At 38.5% G+C, this 16,406-nt stretch overlaps 1 protein-coding gene across 2 annotated transcripts in view; it reads right to left on the bottom strand.

The window, feature by feature from the left end:
- PTCHD4 (patched domain containing 4) overlaps window positions 1-9,021 on the bottom strand; it is a 72,625-nt gene extending 63,604 nt beyond the window's left edge. Inside the window, exon 1 of one of the 2 annotated variants that reach the window (XM_070737940.1) lies at window positions 8,458-9,021. In XM_070737940.1, the coding sequence (XP_070594041.1) occupies window positions 8,458-9,006 (549 nt within the window). In that variant the 5' untranslated portion in view covers window positions 9,007-9,021. The remainder of the gene's footprint in view (window positions 1-8,457) is intronic. The other variant, XM_070737949.1, reaches the window with a different exon arrangement.
- Window positions 9,022-16,406: the final 7,385 nt, after the last annotated feature.

Raw genomic sequence — 16,406 nt, 5'->3', positions numbered from 1 at the left:
ATTGTCATATAATGTCTCTGCCTTCTGTTCTTAGTCAGCCTTCACCATTGTGAATGTAACATTAGATTGTAATAAAGGACTCCTATAAGCCGAACTTTCTCCATCACATCCATTGTAGATATGAACATCTATTTTCCCCATTGTTGCTCTTTCACGAATATACATACAGATCCTTCCCTCTTCCACAAATGATTAGGTTTAGGAAGAAAGCCTGCAAGATCCTGATCAAAATTGTTGGTTCTTCACTGCTGATGAACTTATTTGCAATAGGATCCTTATCAGTTAACAAAGTTGAAATTTCCCCTCCACTCAACCCACTCAGTGATCCTGCTAAAGTGTACCTTTCCTCTTGCTAGATGGGAGTTAGTAGGTCCAGACTCTGGCAGAGAAGAAAGAAACAGCCTATTTTGTGCAACCAGGTTTTTGAGACCATGCAAGACATTAAATGATCAGTTACTGGTTTTATGCCAATATTATTGTATTTTTATTAGATTTCCTGCCTCAGGCACCAATCTCTCTTAGCCCATATCTAATGTCATCCTATTTTATCTATATATCTAACTTCTGACACAGAGCTTGGTGATGGTTGAAAGAATATAACTAAGGATTTTCTGGCCCAGGTCCATCAACTATGTATATCCCACTGATTCTTAATCTCACATCACGCTTCATGTGATTTGTAAGAATTTAGGAGGAAGAAAATGTTTCCTATTTCAGCATGTTGCATTAATATTCTGAACTACCTGCACACATGATAACATCAGAAGCAATAAACTTGATTTGTTTTACAGTCTTCTTTGCAAATGGGCTTTTCATGAGGCACAAAAATGGCAGAGACCTTTATAGACATTTGAGGAAACTGATACCAAAAGCAATAGAAAATACCTCCATACAACACCTTATGCTACTATGGTTTCTTTCTCCTATATTTGTCCATCAATAAATCTCTGGTTCTGGTGTCTCCAGAGATCAGGTTGACCTTCATTCTGTGTGTCTTCAAATAGACAGGAGATTCAGTTTTGGGCTCAAGTCTGAGGGCTCACATATGTGAAGAAATCCATTTTCTGGTTGTATGAATAGATATTTTAGAAAATTCTCTTGCTTCTTTGGGCCTTATGCTTTTGTATATGTATATATATTGACACTTTGATATCTTGCCCCGCCCAGTGAATGAATGTAGGATGTATGTGGTATGAATCTGTTTGTCTAATTTTTAACTATGAGGATTTTTAGAATGTAATTTTATTTAGATTTCTAACATGTTGTAAGCCGCCCTGAGTCTCAGGAGAAGGGCAGCATAGAAATCAGATAGATAGATAGATAGATAGATAGATAGATAGATAGATAGATAGATAGATAGATAGATAGATAGATAGATAGATATCCATCCTAAGATAAAATACAAAAAATAGTATAAGGGCAGACTAGGTCTTTTTCTGCCGTCAGTCTTCTATGTTTCTATGTTTCTATGATGACTAGATTTCTGTAAGGAGCATTTCAAATTGCTGTGAGATTTTGTGGGTTTGTGTTTCTTTAAGTCATTCACTGTTTTCCAATAGGCAGGGATTAGACTGTTGGACTAAGCCAATCACATAATGGTAGATTCAATGTTTTGTCCCAAAGCACTTTACAGAGTGCTAATAAGGTAAAAATAGATGTCTTTTAAGGAAGTTCCTAAGTTTGAGAAGCAAGCTAAAATTTAAAAAAGCAGTATTGTACATAAATAAATATTAAATATGCAACATTTACTAAAAAGAAAAAAATTGATTACTTGTATATAGTTCTAATGGACGAGCTTCCCTCTCTCCTGCCACCTCCCAAGGCCAGGAAGGAGGAAAGAGGATAAAAGAAAGGAGCACACAGCAGCAGCAGTAGGGAAGAAAAGGAGAGCTGAGCCGAGCCGAGTCAAAGCTGTCTGGGCTGCGGTCTTTTTCCCCTTGCAAAGCCCTCGCTCTGCCCACAGCTGAAATGAAAAGGCATCATGCGGCAATATTAACCTTGTAACTCTCCCTCGGCTTTCCGATATTTTTAAACTCCCCCACTTCCATCCTCCTCCTCCTCGGAAAGCAGCAGGAAGACCAGCACTGGCAGGAGTTGCAAGGGCCTTTTTCTTCCCCATGGCTTCCCCTAGCTACCAAGCCTGAGGCAGGGCACGACCCAGGAAGGAGAGCACGGGAAACATGAAGCAAATTGTCACCCCAATGAGCAACACTGGTGAGGTTGTAAATCAAGGACTTAACAGTCCACTTGAATGATGATGATTGTTCAAGCCACTCGTACCTGGTCACATGGACATCAAGCCACACCAAGAAAATAAGCCACACCCATAGTGTGGCAATAAAAATATTGGCTGCCCATTACTGCCTAGGAGCTTATTCTGGGTAATCGGATTAAGATAAACACCTGTTTCATTTTCTGAGGAATGTATTCATTTCTCTAAAACAATAATTAAACATAAATGGAAATATCAAACTATTTTCTAGGTACATTAATCTATTTAGCCATTGTAGTGACTACAAAGTCTGATCACCACAATAATTCCACCCAAATCCGGTGGGTGGAATTATTCAATTCATTTTCATGCTTATGCTCTTAATTATGGGGTGATTTCCTTTTTAATAATAAAATATCATCAACATCATCATCATCATTATTATTATTATTATTATTATTATTTATTAAATTTGTATGCCATCCCTCTCCGCAGACTCGGGGTGGCTCACAGCAACAGTAAAAAGCAATGTAAAATACAAATCTAATATTTAAAAAACTAAAAACCCATAATTTAAAAAACATACACACAACATAACATACATAAACTATATAGGCCTGGGGAAGATGTCTCAATTCCCCCATGCCTGACGGCCGAGATGGGTCTACATTCTTTGCAAGATATCACCAATTCTCTTGCCACCATCTTTTTTTTGGTATTTTTAAAATATTTTTTTATTTTCCTTGGTCTTTGTATCTGTTGTCTTGTCGGTTCCTGTACTGATTCTTCCTCTCCTCTCCTCTCCTCTCCTCTTTCCTTTCCCTCTCCTCTCCTCCTCTTCCCTCCCATCTCCTTCCCTCCCCTTCCTTCACAAAACGTTCTGAATAGATGCCATATTGGCATATTGTGATACTGTATACCACACATCACCATATTCCAGATAAACGTAGCTTCCAAGGCGTCTTTAAGGGAAGTCCCATTTAGCTAGACAGAATATTCTTTTTGGAAGAAAATCCTTTTGGCAACCCCCTAAGATATCTCTTCCTATCCTGAAGGTTATTCCCTTGCCCAAAATAGCAGAGCTGACCATGAAGGTCAGGGAGTGTATCAAGGAACATGGCTTTGGGGTGAAGATGAGTGAACAAAACTTTTATTAATTTTCTGTCTTTTCCTAGTCAGAAAGGAAACAACAGAGGTTATCTTGCCCTAATAATCTTACCCTAAGGTGAAAAGGAGCAATCAGCCAAAGTGTGTCACTGTCCCAGTAAAGCATTAATTATCTTCAGCATGTACAAAAGCACTGAGGGAAGATCCTCTAACATGTACCCACAGAGACATTACAGAGACTTGGGGAATTGCACAGGGTTTTATAATATAAGTTCTTTATACCATTTTTATTCATTTATTATTTTTCTTTTATTGAGTGCAATAGTGATTTAATCACAATAAAGATATACAATGGGGGGGGGAATAGAGTTATTTCCTTAAATATACAGGCAGAGTAGATAAGATGATTATTTCACCTACTGAAACAATAATATGGTCCTTGATCTATTAAATGAACATGTGTATGGTGAATATGTAAATGAAATGAACATGGTATCCAATCACACTTGGCCAATAAAGAATTCTATTCTATTCCATTCCATTCCATTCTATATTGTAAAATATATATATTATCCAAACCCCATTGAGTATACTACTTTAGAATTTAAAGGTAGAGAGGAAAATAATATACTATTATTTTCAATAGTTTAAGAAAGTACAGCCATTCTGAAAGCTTGCACTCCAAGTATCCATGTATGGAGTGTGGCTGTGACACAAAGAGCACAATTGCCTGCAATTACAAGGGACAGGGGTATGCGTTTCGTTTATTTTATACACAAACATCATTCTTTATCCAGTTTCCAGAGTACTGTACTTTATAATTAGAATTTTAGTAGCAGATTTCAGTTTAAATCTCAGAAGTGATAAAACTGGAGAGAACAAAAAAAGACCCAGTCCAAAATATGAGCAAATATTCTATAAGGAAAAATCTATATATGAAATGTCAGCCTTAATGGAATTTTTTCACCTCCATTCACCACATATATCACATTACATGCCAGAAACATTTGAAAGGGACCTTTCCACCAATGATTACAGCATGCTGGAGATGTCGGCAGGAGGGGGAAGAGATTTGTATGTCATACTTAGCTAAAGTCATTCGTTGAGATAGAAATCAAAATAAATAAATCAAATAATTTAACCATGTTTTGACAAAACCACTGTTGGCTGAGTTTAATCACACACTAAGTCATGGTTAATTTGCTTCTGACTTACGGATTGGGAGAATTCAGACACAGTGTTGTAATTATAAGGATAATTAGGTCCCATGCAATCTTAAGCTTTACAATACTGTGTCTGAATTCACACAATATGTAAGTCCAAAGCAAACAAACCATGGCGCAGTATGTGATGTAAACTCAGCCAACAGTGATTTAATCAAAACATGGTTAAACTATTTATTTTGCTTTTTTGATTTCTATAACCGCCCATCTCAACAAATGACTCTAGTTAAGTATGATGTACAAATTAAGTCTCTGAGCACAGACGCAACTCTTGCAGAATTGGAGTAAAATGTTTCCACCTAGTGGTTGTGTTCCAAGCTTTCAATCAGTCTTCCAAAATATATAACATAAAAAACTTATATGATAGCATCACTACAGATATCGTTCTGAATAACGTAAGTCTATTTAATATACTTTTGAGAGACAATTTCTATGTAGTTATAACTACATATAACTATTATAGCAGTGACCATGGCCATGGCATTTCTGTTCAGGAAAGGCCACAGCTGCATATCAGCTCAATTTCAAAAAGAGCACCTGAACTTCTGATAACAACGTTTTCCAGATGCACTTCCAAAGTATGAATCCAATCATTTAGGAATATATAACCCCCATATACAAACAATCTCACTACCTAAATGGACCAATTAATGAGAGCAGGGAATAGATAATCTTTGAGTGCTTTGGAGACAGAACAAGAAACCCCCAAAACTTTACCCTTAGACTATCCACTGTTGACCTCACCTGATTCCTAAAAGGTCAGTATGGAGTGTGCATAAGTGCATCAGCGTGCCTACTGTTCCTGTCCAATTGTTCCCTCTTATCAGTACTGATCTTATGAATATAAACAATGTTATATCTTTGTATACAGTATTACAAATACATTCTTGACAAAAATAAACAAATAAATAAATAAATAAAAGTAACAGATATAGTAGACGAGTATCAAGGAGAGACCCAACATAGAATTAAGGAGACATTTCCTGATGGTGAGAACAATCAATCAGTGAAATGGTTGCCTTCACAAGTTGTGGATGCTAGATGAGATTGAAGATTGATTAAAATGATGTAGTATGAGCAAGGGGTTGGATTAGAAGACCTCCAAAATCCTTTCCAAATTGGTTATTCTGTTACTTATTGGGTACAGATCCAAAACTGATCAAAACACAACACAAAACAAAACATTAACTTCTGGAATAAGGCCATTAAGTAGAAACAGAACCATCACGCTTACTTTTCTCAATTTAAAGAATCTAGTGAAAAAGATATCTCAACTCTAGAATGTTCAACATGATGCTTCCAAGTGCCAATGGTTCCTGGGGCTTAGCTCAGAAGGTTCTTAACCTTGCCTGATTTTTTAAACAAAATATGTTCAACTTTAAGATGGGAAGTTGGTATGCTGCATAACATAGAGCAACTCTCCAGTATAATTTTTATTTCCAAGAATGCCTCTAGGTCTTGTGCAGCAGCCCATGTCTTTGAAAAACCCACCAACCTAGAAAAAAAGAAAAAGAGCCTATCATTGTTCAGCCATTATTCAATTCCAAGTAGGGCTAATTGCTACCATTGTTTATTCCAATCCCCAAGTAAAGTGTTATTTCTAGTTACACCAATCCTTTTCCAGTCACTCAGAATTCTCATCTCTCATAAGGAATAATGTATGGTACTTCTACCTAGCTGGATATTTCCAACTATTACAAGGATAATGATATATGTGGTGTGATAATCCAAATATTTCAAAGTATCTTGTCCACACTTATGGATTTTATTTGCAGTTCTAATGGTTTCATTTCAAAGATTGTTAATCTTTACTATTCCATGTCAAAGATTCATGCTTTAGTGCTCCATATGTTTTGCATTTAATGTGCTTTTGAAAGCTCTTAAACTTCTTCCTATTTGCCAAACTGACGTGGATGATGCTCTAAGGACCCAATGGCGACTGAAGTATTGATTTGCTATCATTACTATAGATTAGATATCAAGGCATTTCGGTGAGACCACATTTCACCAAATGTCACCATTCTTCAGAGACAGAGTTTGCTGGAAGAATAAGGTGTTGCTGTGTTATCCAGCCAAAACGCATATTTATGATCCCATGGGTTAATTGCTCAAGTAATCCAAACTCTGACACTTCATCAGAGGTGCCCCCAACAACAGTCAATCTTTCACCAAAGCCCTCAAAAATCTTTACATCCCCTCACCATGGGAAGTGTCCACTTTTAAACCATTATCTTCTCAATCAATTAAGAATGACAATTGTGATCTGCCATATAGATAGGTTGATGAAATACTGGAACAGTTCTATGGTTCAGGTTCAAATGCAAAAAGTAGTCAGCTTAGCCCTGACCATTTTATAACTATGATCTGAAAAAAAAAAAATTGCCGGAGGATAAAAAAGCAACTGCAATAGCAATCTACTGTATTAGTTTTTGAAGTTAATATTGTCCTGCTTAGCAAAGATGAGTGAGTAAATAATATTCCAGAATCCTCAGTTTTAGCATACAAGAGCAAAAGCCATTTCATATGTTAATTATTCCTCTCAATGGAACTAATTTATGTGAAATAAAATGCACAAATGTTGCCATAACTATAGTGTGACACTTTGCTTCACTTCCTGAGTGAACTTTATTTCCTACCATAAGACAATTTTCTACTTGGAAAAAATAGTAAATGAAATTGTGTTGTCCAGACAAGGTCAATACTGAGAATTACCAAGGGCAATAATGGAGAGAGTTGCACTGTACAATCCTATATGTGTTACTTGTAGTTACACTGTACAATCCTATATGTGTTACTTGTAAGTGAATCCCAATGAGTTTAATGAACTTTATATCCAAGAAAAATATGAATAAGATAAGAACATCTATGACCAAATAGCACCATTAAGGTCAATGACACAAAACCAGAAAATGTCCAGAGACATATCTGATCTTCAACTAGTGGATTCTTAGACTAGTACACTAGTCTTACACTAGTGTATTAGTCTAAGAAAGGACTGCCAAAAAACACACGAGAAAACAAAGTTTGAGCTGCAGATAAAACTAACAGCATAAAGTTATATTATTGTCATTTTTGGTTATTAGCTAAATTATTTGTAAATAAGGCACATCCTATCAATATTGAACATAATTAAAAGTTTGCATTCTTTTCTAGCATTCAAGGTAAAACTACAACACTACCTCACTAATATTGATGGAAAGGCATCTAATAATCGTTAACATTTTGGGTTATACCCAAATTCTGTTTGTTGCACAAAGTATCGGCCTTTGAAATATCTTTCAGGAAGCATCCACTCCAGAGAAATTCTATTGCACCAGGAGGAAACAGCCATCAAGCGTTATTTTTAAAAAATATTAAAAGAAATAACATTGACTAACTTGCTAACTGGACAGAAATAATTCCACCCCTCTTCTCCAACCTGGCTGCACTGGTGGCTCACTCAATCCAAGTTTCGACTCCATCGACTCCTAATTCTCACCCTGGACTTGCTGCTCAGGCATGAGCAGGGAGCTCCTAGAATCACTGCAATTAATTCATTATAGGGTTAGTTTATTATCCGGCATCTGTCAAAAGGCTCCCTTCTAGTCTATGTTAAAGATGCTCTCATGCCAAAGGCAGTTTGTGATGGGAGCAAGAGGTTGCATTTTTCTACACAACTTCTGCACTCCTAGCCCAGGCTGCTGCTCTTGCTTGTACTTCTGAAGTGCTCCATTTCCCTCTCCCAGGCGCCCCCAGCCCCCACTCAATCCTCTCCCACTAGAATCCCCAGTTAAAACCATGCCCTTGCTATCTCTTATTGTTTAAACCACCACCACCACCACAACAAATACAACATCAATGCTTCTCTTTGCTGCTGAGGACAAGAAATGAAGTGCTGTTTCTTTAATCGGCAAAAGCATGCAATTAAGAGCATACCTTTAATTTAGTGTTGGGATAGCTCACTTGCACCCTGGCAGTTGTCTTATTGGAGAGGGCAGCCTGCCTCAGATCCTCTAGCACTGAAATTATATCATCCAGCACGCATTTCTTATCCTGATTTCTCAACACACACAGATGGGAAAAAGTATAATTATAGCCTTTGTGGTTCACCTTCATTTCCAGCACGGTTCGGTGGATCTGCAGCAGCCCTTCAGCCTGGTGCAAAATATTGCCCCCGGGCTTGGCGAGGAGGATCACCCGGCCATACCTCCCCGGGGTGTGCAAGTCCGAATAGAGATGGCTTTTGGAGCGGTCGAGGGGGAAAAGGCTGCTGGCCAAGCTCCTCTCGATCTTGGCCAAACTGTGACTCGGGGCCACCAGGAGCTCCAGGTCCATTTCAGGCTGGAAACGGTTGAGGACGCTGAAGCTGAAGATGATGGTCAGGACTGCGGGCACGGTGAGGAAGAAGACGGGGTGCCGGCTGACGAACAAGCCCAGTTGGTGACAGAACGACCGGAGCCCTCTGTGGATCACCTGCCGCAGCATCCTCCTCCTCCTCCGCCCGAGCCAGCTTGCGGATGCTCCCGGCCGTCTTCTTCTTCGAAAGCACGGGGGACATCGGGAGCTTAAGTGGCCTGACGAGCCCCGCTGCCTTGCCCCGGACTTTCGCGCTCACTCGCTCGCTGGCTCTCCCTTCCTCTCCCTCTACTACCCGCTTAAAACACTGCAGCAAGTTGCAGCAAGATGACCAAATATTGATCAATGGGTGTGCGGAGGGGGGGTGCGCGCGTGCGGGGCTCCGGGGTGAAGGGGGGGCAGAGGAGGGGGTTCCCTCGGGCTTCCCTCTCCCCCCTCCCCTCCTTAGCCTTTCAGCCCCGCTTCACTCGCGATCCTCCGGAGGCAGCTCCGGGCTGCGGCGGCGGCGCCAAGGCCCCCTTGTCCTCACCCCCCGCTCCTTCCTGGCGCGCTCGTGCAAAGCCCTCCGAAGCGAGGTGGGCGGCGGCATGTCAGGAGTGCCGCGGAGCTCTCGGCTGCTTTGAAGTTTAAGCGCCGGGCGAGCCGGCGAGGCTCCTGGAAGGAGGAGGAGGGGGGAGAGGAGGAGGAGGCTGCGCCTGACCCTGCCTTTCCCTTGAAAAGGAGGCGCGGGAACCCCCTGCCTACCTGAGGGTAGCCCGGCCTCTTTGGCTGTCGGGCGGACGGGAAGCAACCGACCAGGAAGGCGGGCACGGGAAAGAAAGATGAGGCTGCGGCGTAACCTAGCCGGCTCATTGTTGTCTCTTGCGCCCGCCCTTCTTCTTGGCGGGAGCGATGCAGCACCCGGGAGCTGCGGCTGCTGCGGCTTCGGGAAGACCCCTCCGCCGCTTCGCCTTCGCCTCCCTTTCTCTCCTGCTTCCCGGGCCTGTGGCTAGCCGAGCAGGTGTCCCCTTCCAGCCGCGCCTTTTGGCCCCGGAAAGAGCTTTTAGGCGAATGGAGCAGGGAAGAGAAGAGAGGAAATGGTAAGAATGTGGAGGCGGCACTCGCCTAAGCTTCGGGCTTGACTACTGTAAGGAGCTGAGGATGGGGCTGCCCTCGATCCTGTGCTGAAGTGCCTCCAAGCGCCCAGGTACGTGTCGACGATCTTCCAGGAGAACGGGCTACCCAGAGGCTTCCAGGTTCAAAGCAGAGCGCTCCTTACTCACTCAGCCGGGAGCCTCCTTTCTCAGCTACCTGCCCACCTCTTGCCAGCTGCTGGTCCATCAAAAGATCCGGAATCCATCTTTGAAGGCTTTTCAGCAGCTTTGCACCAACGCCCTGAGGCGGACATCTCTCTCTCTCTTCTCTCTCTCTCTCTCTCTTCTCTTTTTCACACACACACACCCAGAGAGCACCATGCACAAAAGCAGACACTAAAATGCAAAATACACCTTTTTTTTCTGAGACTGCAATCTTTCTTTCTTTCTTTCTTTCTTTCTTTCTTTCTTTCTTACTTTCTTACTTTCTTACTTTCTTTCTTTCTCTGCCATCATTCTATTCTTTGGCTGTTTCAGTTTGGAACATTTTTTCTATTTTTTTTTAAACTATAGACTATTTCAAGACAGGCAATAAAGAACTACAGTATTTATAACAGTAGCATCTTGAATTGGTCAGGAGTAGATGCACATTGGGTCCCCAAGCCAACCAACAGAACCACGTTTTGCATTAAGGTTACATTAAAAGAGATATTGGCCAAGAGTCTTCAGAGAGTGGCGGCATACAAATCTAATAAACTATAAACTATGTTCCGACAAGTCTTAGGGAGTAGGTAAACCTATGTTGGTTTATACAGGACAATCATAACTTGATTGCAAAAACCTGGATTTTTCCATCTGGATTAGATGGCAATAAAGATATAGTCAATATTGCTGCCATTCATTAGCAGTCTGAAATTTTGTAATCCAGATGTGGTAGCCATAGGACAGCCTCTTGATCTAAAATGATTAGCAATAATAAATAAAGGCATAACATTACATTCTGTATCAAACTCAGTTGCCAAATATTTTCCTATGCAGGTAATGTTCTAACGACAGCTATGCATTAGAGCCATTCAGTCATTGAGAGTTGACTACATTGTATACTGTATAATACAAAATAACTAAGCATGTGAGGGTTTTTTAGCCTATACTTTACATAGCAAAGGTATGTCAAATTATGAAAGAATTAAAACAAATAGTACATGAAAAGGAACTACTGTATTCAAAAACTTCCAGGAAATTATTTTGGCATTGTGATTGAAGATCTTAAAGGTAATTTTTGAGACTAACAAATACAATGAAACAGTAGTGTAATTATCATCCATTGCCTTTAGTGTTTACCTTTTTTTGTTGTTGTTTACAAGTAGTACTGCGTATGGGAGCATTCTATTTATAAAAATGCTTTTATTACTTTATAAGTAATTCAAGGTGGTGAACATTATATTCCTTCCTCCTATTTTCCCCACAAATCCCTTTGAGGTAGGCTGAGACAGAGTGACTGGCCCAACATCACTCCTCTGGCTTTCATGCCTATAGTAGGACTGGAATTCATAGTCTCAGGGTTTCTAGGTCAGTAGCTTCAGCACTACACCAGACTGGCTCTCCATATTTCCTATTTTTGGGGTTCCAGTCTCAATTGTGGTGACTTGCTGTGGCCATCGCTTTCAGGTCAATATGCAAACTATCTGCCAAACTTTAGTTTGGTCTTCAGGATTTACTTGCTACACAAAGCACACATATAACTCTGTGAAGAATTATCCAGGATGGTAGAACATGTGCTTGCAGAGATACACAAAACAACCAGCATGGAAATAGGACTGGTTCCATTTAATCCAAAATTATTAATGTGATTAATTATTACAATTATAAATGAGCAACTGTAGTATCAAATCCTTAGGAAATAGCAACTTCCTAAGTCACCATGACGCAGCTAGAAAATCTGCTGTTTATAGCATGTTAGTGCTGTGAGATGAATTGCATCAGAATGCCAAATGTACTTTCTTCCTTTCATTTCCACAGATAACAAGCTTAGTAGGAAGATAATTAGCTATTTTTATTTTTCACATATGGAAATGGAGGCTGGGAAATCGGGCAGTTTGCTCTGTGATTTAGTGATGACTGAGAAAGGATTTCAAACAGGATTTCAGACCAAGTTTAAAAATGAAATGTTCATAACTTGATTATGGTAATAATAAATGACAATTTATTAACAACAATAAATGCATTGGTGAAACAGCCAATACACATCATAACATCAATGTGCTGAAGTGTACATAGTTTCAGGATGGAAGACCTAGATCCATGATAATGAACCTATGGCATGCCTGCCAGAAATGGCATGCAGAGTCCTCTCTATGGGCACATGCACTGTTGCCAGCTGCTCTTCTGGTTTCCAGCACGCACATGCCAACTGATCTTTGCATGTGCCAGAGCCCCGGAAACCTGAAGACCATCTGGTTGGTGTGCATGCACACCAGCCACCTGGTCTTCGGGTTTCCAGCACTCTGGCACATGTGAAGATATGCGCCAGAAACCAGAGCAGATGGACTTTGAGTTTTCGGGACTCTAGCATGCGCGCACACATTTGTTCTGCTTTGGCCACTCGGTTCCAAAAAAGTTTGCCATTACTGACCTAGACCAATATGCCAGGAAAGAAAACTAAGAGAATCTTGTAGTTTCTTATTAAAAGATTTACCAGTATAATATCCACCTAACAAGAATCATTGAATGAATGCAAGCTTTTAAGACTTTTCCAGAACTCTATTTGGCAAGATGATAGGGCTTAATGGTATACAGTAAGTCCATTTTCAGATTCAACTGCATCTCCTTTTTTAAAATATTACCAACTTTCAACCTCTAATTTTTCCATCTAATTACTTATATTCTTATATAAAAAATTATATCTGCTAATAATCTCCCTATTTCTTATTTCTAACTCTATTCTAACTTCTAGTCAGGCCACCATTACTAATCCTAGTGTTACACTTGCTTATTATATCAAGATATAGTCCTTCATTATTTGGTTGTTCAAGGTCACAGTAAGCCATTCAAGTACTAGTCATCCTATTATTTAAACATACCTAATACTACCAACTTTCAACCTCCAATCTTTCCATCTGACTATTTTTTTATATAAAGATATTCTTATTTCTACCTCTATTCTAGTTTTTAATCAGGCTATCACTATATTAGAAAAAAGAATATCTTGCTTGTTTTAATACTTCAATTCTCTCATTTTTTCGCTTCCCTCCCTTACTCCTCTTTTGGATATTTGTCTCTATCAGCATCTGTGTCTTCCCAATTCAGTCTGAATAATTCTCCCATCTCTAGCCTCCTAAGCTGCCAGGTCTCCCGAGTGTCCACCCAAACACCCAAAGTATTTTATTGCTGTTTATTCCAATTATTATGCTTTGTTGCATAGTCAGATATTCAGACTGAATTTAGCATTTTAACATATCTATTGGTAGATGGTATTAATTCATGGTATTAAATATATCATCAGAGGATGGAAGCTGTTCGAAGTTAAGTTGTGATTTCTAATTGGTTGGTGGTAATGTTGAAGATGTTCAAGTGGTGCTTCAGTTGTTTTGGGGTTGCACCCAAGGTGCCTATTACTCTTGGTACTACCTTTTGCTTTTTTTCTACTTCTATTTGCAGGTCTTTAGATTTTGTTCTTTCTCTTCTGTTCTATCGCTAGGTGTTGTCACATCCCTAGAGATTATCAAAAAATATTCTTTTTCTTATCAACAATTGTTAGGTCAGGGTTGCTATGCAATTATTATTATTGTTATTATTATTATTATTCCAATTTTTCAATTCTGAATAAAATGAATTCTATGTTTAGAAGCTTTATAAACTCTTTTTAATTTAATTAGCAGCAAAGAAGTTTATTGATTAGAAATATAATGCTACCGATCTCACATAAGGTACTTTGAATGGCCAACACAGTGAAAAAATAATTATACCACAAAAAACAACAGTAATATATTTGTCAAAAGTATTAATGCCCTTTTTCCTGTAGAACTTTAATATGTAAAAAGCAAAATATCTTAGCAGTAGATGAGAGCTGCCTGCTGTAAAGGAAGAACTTACTGAATTGATTTATCTTGAGTTATGAGAAAAATTATTTTACCCAGAAAACACTATAGTACTCTGTAAAATGAATAAATATTATAAAGCTGCAAATATTTATAAACACAATTCATTATGTTAACCATCTGAAAATCCTTAATTGTTGTATAAAATTATATTGGATTGTTGGATTTTGTTAAATCTGGAAACCAAAAATGTACTCTCCCCTTGCTAAACACAATTAAAACAGTTATTGTCAAACCAATAGTAAACTTCATAGGAAAACTAAATGCAAAAACCAAACAAAACCAACAAAAAATAAAAAGAGGAAAAACAAACAAACAAAACCCAGCACATAATAGAGTGGAGGGAGGAAAAACTCTTCTATATAGAGACAAGTAAAAGAGGTACACTAGAAGCTACAATATAAAAACAATCCCAGCAACTAAGAATCTCCAGTTTGAAAAAGAAAAAGTGAAACATAATATTTGCAAAGGAAATAGATTGCTATTTCATTTCTCTTTCTGCTCCTAAATGAACAAACTTCATTGCAGTTCCATTTTAGGGAGTTTTTGACTCCAGAATCTAAGGAAGAAGAACAAAAAAAAATTATCTGGACGCATAATAAATGTAATTCCCTTTTGACTTGCTGGAAAACATAACTAAACAGATAATATACTGTAGCTTGACTGCCTGAGGAGATAGATCTGTAAAAAAAAATCTGCTAAATTTATCAGAAAAAAATACTCTAATAATCTAATCTAATCCAGACAAATGCTTCCCATTCTCTTCTTAAAAACCACCAGTGATGGAGCATCCACAATTTCTGAAGGCGAGCCATTCCATTGATTAATTGTTCTCAATGTTAGGAAATTTATCCTTTCTTCTAGATTGCTTAATTTCCATCCATTGTTTCTTGTCTTGTCCTCAGATACTTTGGAGAATAGGTTTCCCCTCTTCTTCATATTAATACTTTTATAACCAACTAATGCTGTACTGTGTATGCTAAAACATCAAATAAAACATTTAAGCATATCATTTTATGGATTTTAGCTATAGAGGGATTTATTAGGAATTAACTAGCAGTTGATTTTACAAATGTATTTTAAATTATTTAGATGCCTACAGTAAAAAAAAAGAGCTTCTTGTGTCTCCTTTGTATGTATACATTGATGAAATGGTGCTATGTTGTTGTGTCACCATAATTAAAGGTTTGATTTGACTAAATAGTAGGGTGTTGAAAAATGCACCAAAGAAGTTGATCCATGAGATTCTGTGCCACAATTAAGTTCCTGGTTTAAGAACAAGTAAATTAACTTTGCCGAATAACTTATCTATTAATAATAATAATAATAATAATAATAATAATAATAATAATAGTAATAATAATAACTGTTTTCAATATTGAACAACATAACATTTAGCTTGTTGTTATTTTTGTTACCATGTACCGGTAGAATTATATCCCTTCTTTCCTTCAGGAGCTAAAGGTAGGCAGCATACATTGGTTCACAAGACCCATTTCCAAAATAACCTGGGAGTAAAATGGTCAAACTCTGGATTTTAATCCTAGACAAAAATCAGGAGGAATAAGTGCTTTCACTTTGGACCAAGCAGGAATATTTAGGATGTTTAGCAAAATTAGAGTAGAAGTCATGTGGGTAGATGGTTCATACCTTTCTTCTGTCATTGTGATCAGTGTTTTGCTTCCTGGAACACACATTCAAAGTAGGATGTGGGGGTGGGGACCTCTGAAGCATATCCAGCCAAATAATAACTGTTCTTGTTGATGCATTTGGGAACAAATAACACAGCCAGAAGACAATAGAATGGAATTCTTATTGTGTAAATTACCTTCTACCCAGAACTAAGAGATAGTGACTAGCCTAAGGTCACACAAATGATTTTGTGCCTAAGGTACAATAGCACTAGAACTCATGGTCCCCTAGCTAGTCTCTAGCCTGGTGCCTTTAACCATTACCCCAAACCAGCTCCTACAATTAACTGTTCAATTAAATATTACGGATATGAACGTGAAAGATAAGGGAAATATAAGCAAGGCTATTTTTACATTTTACATATTTGCAGAATACCCCAAAGTAAAATCAGAAAGAATAGTATGGCCTTTCCTTAACAACTGTCCTGCATTAGACTATTGTTACCTAAATTGTCACTGCTTGTAGGCATGGCAAACTATATTTTAAAATGAAAAGACACACTAAAATCCAGATATAGTATATTACTCCATACTCCATTGTTTTCTTCCACTCCAGCTTAAAAGAAAAAGGTCCAAAACACACTTTCAACTCAGCCTTTCTTAGCTTTGTGATTCAAATAGACTCCTAAGAAGGTTATTTATATAAGAAGTAAGATAAGAACAGAGAG

The sequence above is a fragment of the Erythrolamprus reginae genome, chromosome 1 (genome assembly GCF_031021105.1).
Source record: "Erythrolamprus reginae isolate rEryReg1 chromosome 1, rEryReg1.hap1, whole genome shotgun sequence".
NCBI classification, from domain to species: Eukaryota; Metazoa; Chordata; class Lepidosauria; order Squamata; family Dipsadidae; genus Erythrolamprus; species Erythrolamprus reginae.
This window is presented reverse-complemented; position numbering and strand designations above follow the sequence as displayed.